This window comes from Eurypyga helias, unplaced genomic scaffold (genome assembly GCF_000690775.1).
Source record: "Eurypyga helias isolate BGI_N326 unplaced genomic scaffold, ASM69077v1 scaffold12892, whole genome shotgun sequence".
NCBI lineage: Eukaryota > Metazoa > Chordata > Aves > Eurypygiformes > Eurypygidae > Eurypyga > Eurypyga helias.
In genome coordinates, this window is record NW_010234127.1 from 15069 (window position 1) to 23619 (window position 8551).

Genomic DNA, 8551 nt, shown 5'->3' on the forward strand with positions numbered 1-8551 from the left:
AACTTGCAGCTTGGAAATTAACTGGCTGAGAAGGGAGTGCCTTCAAATTTCTGCCATTTTGAATTAAGATCAAAGACACAGAGGTTAACTGCCCATGACAACAGATACTGCTGTCTCCTGATCAGAAGTTCCATTTTTTTCCCAAAACTTTGTTTTCCTACAAAAACTCTAGTTTCAAGCTATTGTTGAATTCCAATATTGTATGGGATAGCTCCTGTCAGGCTTTGTTGTCACATACTAAAAGTCCTGTGGAATATAATGGTCTTTGTGATCGACATTGATGAATGAGAGTCAAATCTACAGGCAGCCTAGATGGTAAAAACCTACCTTTTGGCATGCATCAAGAGTAACTATTAAATTATACAGACAAAGATGAGATGCATTTATTTGTATACTCCAGAGTGCCTCAAGGACTTTCTTCACTGTCCATAACAAAAGCTGAATTTTTTTTCTTTGAGAAGAAAGATTATTTCATTTTTAAGTGCATACTGTAATATCCATTTGTTGAAAAGATGAGAAACACCAGAAGATGCTGAGTAATCCATTTCAGGTTAGGATCAAAAATATGCATGAGTATTTTAATCACATTTATAGGAAAATTTTCCAGTCTGGCTTTGGAAGGATTTCCAGAAAAATGCCAGATCCAAATGGTTAACCTCATGATAAAATTAGAATAACTTTAAAAATGAAGGATTTCTGGGGTTTGTACTGGAGAAATGCTTTTGGAACTTTTTCAGACTTTTGCTAGTTGATGATTTATGTTTCCTGCAAAATGCTGAGTGATGTCTCTTAATAGACTTTATTAAAAGCAAGAATGTGTTGAGGGCTCTGGCTGTTATTCCATACACAAATACACCTCATTTTCTCTACAGCTGCCTTCCTACTCAAAACTTAGCCAATTCACAGAGAAACATAAAGGTAAGATGGAAACAGATTCCCTCACTTTCCTTGCTTTTCCTTTCAGTTCTGGTTGGTAATGCACTATTTGTCAGAGATGACTGAAGAGCAAACACTAGTAATGTACAGTGGACATCCTCTGGGACTTTTTCCCAGCCATCAGTATGCTCCTCGATTAATCATTACTAATGGCATGGTAGGTATTATTATCTTGATTTCTCTCTCTTTTTTTTTTTTTTTTTCCCCTTTTATTCTTAGTTTTCAAGTGTTTGTTGAATTAAAATATTATTTATACTACCTGAACTTATAACAGCACACAGGAGGATCCGGGGTCCAAATTTTGCAGCATTTATTCCAGTAGCATTGCTCTTACCTCAAGCGTGCCACTCTGCGTTGATGGGGGGAACAATCCTGTCCTTATTATTAGATGACTGCTGTTCTGACTGAGCCTGAGCTGTACGTGTTCTTTACCAAAACAATTCAGCTAGGCTCAGTCGGGAAGATGTAAAAGCTCTCGATAGGCAAACAGATAGTTATTAATCAGCTGCTCAGATATCTGGACTGCTTTGCTTGGAAGGCAAGCTGGACTAGTGAACATACCACTGCTTGTCTCTTGAGCAATTCCATAGCTATCTCTCTGCTGGTTCATTTTGTGGCTACAGAACTGCTTTCCTTAAAACTTGCATGGCAGGCACATTGCCAAAAAGACCAGACATCATTTTTTTTTTCTAATACTAGAATGCGTGGAATAAACCACCTGAATTACTCCTCCTTGTTTTTCTCTGCTTGTGACCATAGTTGGAGAAATGTGGACTGTTAAAAACATCTGCTTCAATCTCTAATTTGCTTATCTGGGTTTTCTTTTGATTGTTTTATTAGGTTATTCCCAACTATTCCACCAGAGATGAATATGAGAAGATGTTTGCTTTGGGAGTAACAATGTAAGAAGACACCTCACTATTAAAATATATCAAATATTTAACTAAAATGTAATTCAGACATCAAGCAGTGGTGGGTTAAAATTTCTAATGCAAATGGATTTCAACTGTGCTGCATAAAGTCCTGATGCTGCAAAGCATTAATGCACACTTAAGTGGGATGAATTAGGAGTTAGAGTTATGTTCAGTCACATATATAAGGATGTAATTGAGGTCTGCTAGGAATTAGTATTAGGTTTATGTGTGGGACTTGGCTGAATTACAGCCTGAAGCCTTAATCATAACCTACTTACAGCACTGGTTCGTTCCATTTTGTGGTGGTGGTTTTGCAATCTACATAAAACACAAGTTACAAAACATTCCTTTTCACTAAGAGAAAGCTTTTAAGTAGAAATTTATCACTTTTTTTTTTTTCAATTATTATTTACTTACCTTTTTACTGTTCATCTAGCCAGTGAGCACAGGATACTGTAGTGTACTATGGACAGCATAAATTGAAACCATCGGAGAGCTGGGTGCAGTCAGAAAAGGAAGCCGGAAGAAATGGAAGGGCATGAATAGAGAATGTCTGTTGCCACTTTCCTGGGAATTTCATGGGAATGTGGACAACCATTTTGGGCTAACAACTTCAAAAGTGACTATGTGACTGAGAAGTGCAAATGCCACTGAAAACCAGTGGCATGAAGAGCCAACAGCATGAAGTGCCCTGTCTTGGTCACTATGCTAAATACCAAAATCAGTTTAAACTTCTTTTAATCCATGCATTTTTTAACTCAATTTAAAGAGCTAAATGATCCTCTAAAAATAAGTTGGTGCATTGTTAATGAGGAAACTCAATTAAGTTGTGAATTTGTTGATAGCAGATCTCTAACAACAAATTGGAACAGGTATTTTTTGCTATACTGAAAGCATACATAGACATGTAGAGAATTCATTGCAGCCTGAGTAACATGTGGCATCTTTGTGTTTGTTGCTATTGCTAGGTATGGTCAGATGACTGCAGGGAGCTACTGCTACATTGGGCCTCAGGGAATAGTCCATGGGACTGTGGTAAGAAACTGGGAGAAGGTCAATACCTGTTGGAGAAGGGTATCTCCCGCAGGGGCTGTTGACTGGAGTGGAATGGATTGCTGTGAGAGGATGTTCTGGCTACCAAAGGAATTCTCATTGACCACTCCTTAAAAAAAATAATGGCTTTCCACTCAGATAGTCAATGACATCTTATCCAGACCACAGACCTGAAGGAATCTGCAATCAAGGTCTCAATCTGAGCTCTTATCTAGTTACAATAAGTGAAGTATGAATTGACCAAATGTGTTATGTAAAAACATTTTCTTAGCTTGTTTTCTTAGCTGTTTTCTTTAGCTGTCTTTTGCAGTCATCCTGAATAAATCTCTATACCCCAAGAGCAGCATGTTGGGAACCACTGATTATTCTGTTCTATTTCATGGTGAGAGAAATAAACATGATCAGGACAGGTGGTTTCATAACATCACTTTGCAACAGGTTTCCTTCTTAGAAGATTAAAACAGCTTCATGGTCCCAATGACCCACGAGTTTCAAATTCTGTCTGCAAAAGGGACAGAAGATCTTTAAATTTCAGGGACTCTAGGAAAAATAGCTCCTGATAATTTCTATATTGTGTTGCGTGCAGCTCACAGTGCTCAATGCAGGCCGTCGCTACTTGAAGGCAGAAGACCTGTCTGGGAAGGTGTTTGTTACTTCCGGTCTCGGAGGGATGAGTGGAGCTCAAGCAAAGGCTGCAGTCATTGCTGGGTGTGTGGGGATCATTGCAGAGGTGAGAGCAATGCTGCTTTCATTCTGTCTTCTCTCCTTCACATGCTGAATCAGAACCCTTATTTGCCTGATCTAACGTGTTTCTCAAGTAACCCTGAGAAGCCAATCTCAAAAAAAAAAGATACTTTTCTAAGATCTGTCTGTCCTTTTCATTGCTGAGCAGGTTTCCCTATGCTTTAACTCTCTATTTGTTCACTCAATGGATCAGACTTTAAGGATATGGACTTTAACTTCTTATTGCTACACAAATAGTGCAGAATGATGCTGTCAGATGAGCCATTCTCAGTCATGAGCTACTCTCACCTCATGTGTGAAAGGGCGTAACTTCCACAGGCAATTCCCATGGGAACTGCACTCAATTAGGCCAAAAAAGTCAACTACCTGAAAGGAGATTGCAGAGAGGGACCTTGGTCTCTTCTCCCAAGAGACAAGTGATAGGACAAGAGGAAGTGGCCTCAAGTTGTATCAGGGAAGGTTAACATTAGATATTAGGAAAAATTTCTTCATGAAAAGGGCTGTCAGGCATTGGAATGGGCGGTTCAGGGAGGTGGGGGCGTCACCATCCCTGGAGAGATTTAAGAGATGTGTGAACGAGGTGCTTAGGGACATGGTTTAGTGGTGATATTAGCAGTGTTAGGTTAACAGTTGGATTTGATGATCTTAAAGGCCTTTTCCAGCCTAAAAGATTCTATGATTCTGTGTTAAAAGGGTGTTGGTTACATTATGACTGATCTTCAATGTCTCTGGCACCCTTACCAGGTGTAATGGAAAGTATCTGTTAAATGTTGGTATGATTCGCCCATCAAGGTTGGGGCTAACAAAGCTGTTGTGATTCTTTGAGATCAATAGGATTTTGTAAAACTGGGAATTTTAAAGTTGGTTTCAGTATGACAATGGTGTGGCAAGCACAGGAGAATACTGTTTGTAGACAATGAAGGCAAGTTTGGATAAGAGAAAATGCTGATAGGGGAGAAGTTCTGGAGTACCATTTTCCCTGTTCCCTGAAGCTCATCCACAGTACATATTGCTGTATAAAGTCTTTAATCCTAATGTAATGTTCCTCTGGTCCAAATATGTTAAAATAGCCCAGCTATTTCCTCCCATAAACAAAGAATCTAATAATGATCTGTGATTCAAACACTGCTAATGTCCAAGCAATTAGGATGGTGTATGATAGGATTCTCTGGATCCACAGATATCCTTAAGTATCATACATAATGCAGAACACCATAATAATAACAATTTTGGTAGGTACATATGCCTGTAAGTTTTGAGTGAAATAAGTTTTTTCAATTAAAAAAGTAACATTAGGTTCCCCTAACACCTGCATTTTCCAGCTATCACGCTTATCACAGGGTTTTGAATCTAACAAATCAGATGGAGGGATGGACTACAGAAACACTGCAGCAATTTTTAACAGAAAATGTTGCTCTGCAATTCTGTGAAAACGGTACTGAATAGCTTTAATTATATTGACTATTGAGAAACAATAAACATTTCCATGGGTTTCTTTCCTCATGACTACTTTTGAATTCAATACACTGGGGAAACGTTCTTGGTGGAGCAGATATAGGACAGCCCAAAATGCACTGAGCTCTTTTGACTATCTGCAGGTGATGAGTTCTTGTTACTGCTCCAGAGGGAGAGAGATTTTTGAGACCTAAACTCCAGTTGAAGCTGACTGGAGTGGGAGTTTCGCCTTCTCAGCCAAAGTCATTTATAGAGAGAATTAACTGGCAGACCTCTGCTGTGGGCATGTCACTTGCTGCAATGAAAAGAGTAAGAATATTGCAGTCTGACTAATTTAATTATAATTAAACTTCAAGACATAATGGGACAGACTGCCCACGTGGCATGCAGTAAATCTGACCTGTCCTGGCTAGCTCAGGTCTTGTTCATGGAAGGTTGGGGTTTCACCTGCTTTACAATGATGGTGCAAATGTGTTTTGTTAGCACGAGTTTTGCATGTATTTGAGATCTCATCAGGTACTCCCCGCAGAGGAAATGAATCTATTCAATCTATTATTGAATAAATTATTATTGAATAAATTATCTTTATTCAGACCTCTACTCTGTCATCAGGATCTTTCAAATGCTAGAATACAAAGGAAAGCTTCCAGCGAATGCTGTTCACAGCAGCCCTTTGTCCTTTTCATGTCTACGGCTGCAGATGATTTTGTTCAGGAGACTGAATATCGCCTGGTTTTTATCTCCTGTGAGATGATCCTTGTCGGAAATGAGTCTCAGGAGCATATGTGGATAGCTATATATGTACATATTATTTATTAAAGGAACTATTTATGCAAATGACATTGATGAATTGTGCAAGAGATGTCATTTTGTCAGCCAGGGCTTCCGAAGCTCAGACAGAGGGGATTAATAGTGCAAGTCTTTTACCTCTTCGGTTTGACATGAAGCAGATTTTAATTCCATGAAATAATTGTGTTGAAGTCCAGACTATCTCCTCTGAACTGAATAAGCTCTCTAGGGTTACACTGGAGGTGACATTAGCTCATCATGTTTATGCAATTTTTCTAAACTACTAAGAAGCTGATGAAAAAGGAGCATATTTTTGAAAGAGCGATTCTTGAGTGTGCCTAGCTAGTCTGTGAAAGACTAAGACTGTCAGAAAGGGCTGAAGTAAAGTATTTAGCATGTGGTAACAGGTTTAAATAGATCTGCTCTGTGTTATGCTGAGCTTTAAACGAACCCAATTTCTGTAATTCATACAGACCATTTAATATCTTTCCTCCTCTGCTGATTTAAATAACTCTCAAAGAAGCTGTCCCCCATGGCACCTGATGTTATTGAATAATTCCATTTGCAGTGACACTGATATTATCATAATCTGGGGTTTTGGAAGGATAGTCCTTGTTACTGATGTGGGAAATGATGGAAGGTTTCTCGTGCTAAGAATAATTAGGAAAGAAAAGGTTTCCTGGTGTTCAAGCAACTCCTGAATACAGAATTTATTTGATTTACATATAAATACTTTGTTAATGAGGAATAATGCAATGAAAATGATGGGGGAGGATTACAGAGAAGTAAAAATGCTTCAATGAAATACTAGAAGATACCCAGGTTCTGTGTTTTTATGCACACACATCACTGTGGATGTTTAAAACCGCTGCTATCACAGAAAACTGGCTTGAATTAATTTTGCCACTTGCTTTATGCCACTGATAGCTCATTATAAAAGTATTAATGATGTGCAAGTTTGTACATTAAGCCATTAATATCAAATCTGTGCCAAAGGCTCCACAGTTTGTCTATCCATTTATATTTTTATCCAGCTTTCTCTTACATATATATACACACTGAAACACAGAAGAGAGTACAGATTTGGGATTGAGCTTGTTTGGAGCTTCAAAGTTCAAACAAGAGGGAATTAAAGATGTAGTTTTGTTTTGACCCATTCAGTTTTTCAGAGGCGTTTACTAGCTGGGACAAGAAAGTGCTTTCCTCTTTTCCATATTTGGCTGAGATTTTCAACCAGCAGCCAAAGAACAAAAGTGAAGGTCAATTTCAGCAAACCATTGCTTCATCCTGGGCAATCTGGCAGAATTCTCTATCTCTGAGCTAATCAAAGAAAATATCCTTAATTAAATAGAAATTTTATTTTCACTGAAAATAGCCAGATTTTATAAACTGTAAATATTTTGTCTTTCATTTTTTCAATATAAACATGAAAGAACACAATAAGAATAATTAAAATTGGAAAAATAGTACTTCCTGCATGATTTTAATGATAATTTTTGGTTTGTAATGTGTTTTGGAAAGTGATGTAACAAAAAGGGGTGTTTTTTTTCTTGCTTCATGCCTAGAATAAACAAGAACAGAAAGTGTGTGTGTGTGAAAAACCAAAACCAACAAAACCAACCAACCAAAAAAAAAAAAAAAAAACACCCCAAACCCACACCACCAACACAACCACCCCACACAAACCCACAAAGGTGAAAAATAAGTATTTGACTGATCACTCCATATCCTTAAGGCCAAGGCAGTGCTATTCCTTTTACCTATTTGCTACTCTTTCTTGCAGGATAATAGAAAAATGAGAGGTAAAAGTGACTGGACAGCAGAAGCAGGAGCATTAAGATCTCTGCTATTTCTCTTAGGTTGATGAAGCAGCGCTTTTGAAACGCCACAAGCAGGGGTGGCTGATGGAAATCTCTAACAACCTGGACCATTGCATTGCACGCCTTAGGTATGACTTGCTACAAAATTCAGTTCTATATCTCTGCTTCCTAATCCTCACTTTACATCTTTCTGCATTGTGCCCTTTTTGTGTGCATATAGAAGCAGTTGAGGGATGCCTTTTATCCCAGACTTGCTTTTGAATGTGAATCCATCCTTCCAAATAGCAGCAGTCATTAATAGTGACTACCAATGCTTCATTTAATTTATAGATGTTAAATGTATCTTCATTTTCATGAATATGCATGGAGCAGTTACAAATAATTGGTGATGAACAATTACATAAAGGTTGAAAGATCTGTTGCCTAGATGAGTGTTGGAGACCACTTATAGAATTTTTTGCTGGGGTTTGACTCTGTATGTGATTTGTACGTTGCCAGATGGAATTGCTTGAAGTGCATTTTCTTCAACCAATCCTTTTAATCTATTCCAGAGATGCAAGAAAGAATAAAATTGCCCTTAGTTTGGGTTACCATGGGAATGTGGTAGATCTATGGTGAGTACACTATATGGATATATTAATGCTATTGCTTGTTAGTCAACCTGGAAATAGTTCCCAAACTTGGGAGGGAAGAGGCATTAAACCTAGTGGTGAATCCATTACTCTAGATGCTCATAAAAAACTGTGTTGTCAAAAGAGGATTCTTCATCATTGTGTTTCAGTTCCCAGTTGTTTCCCATGCACTTTCTCCTTGCTTTATGAACCATGAATTTCTTAGGGA

General features: G+C 38.1%; 1 protein-coding gene across 1 annotated transcript in view; it reads left to right on the forward strand.

Moving 5' to 3' along the window:
• UROC1 (urocanate hydratase 1) overlaps nt 1-8551 on the forward strand; it is a 41724-nt gene that overhangs the window by 12430 nt on the left and 20743 nt on the right. The window contains exons 5-10 of the mRNA XM_010161953.1: nt 965-1093; nt 1777-1838; nt 2819-2885; nt 3490-3633; nt 7751-7839; nt 8263-8325. Of these exons, the coding sequence (XP_010160255.1) occupies nt 965-1093; nt 1777-1838; nt 2819-2885; nt 3490-3633; nt 7751-7839; nt 8263-8325 (554 nt within the window). The remainder of the gene's footprint in view (nt 1-964; nt 1094-1776; nt 1839-2818; nt 2886-3489; nt 3634-7750; nt 7840-8262; nt 8326-8551) is intronic.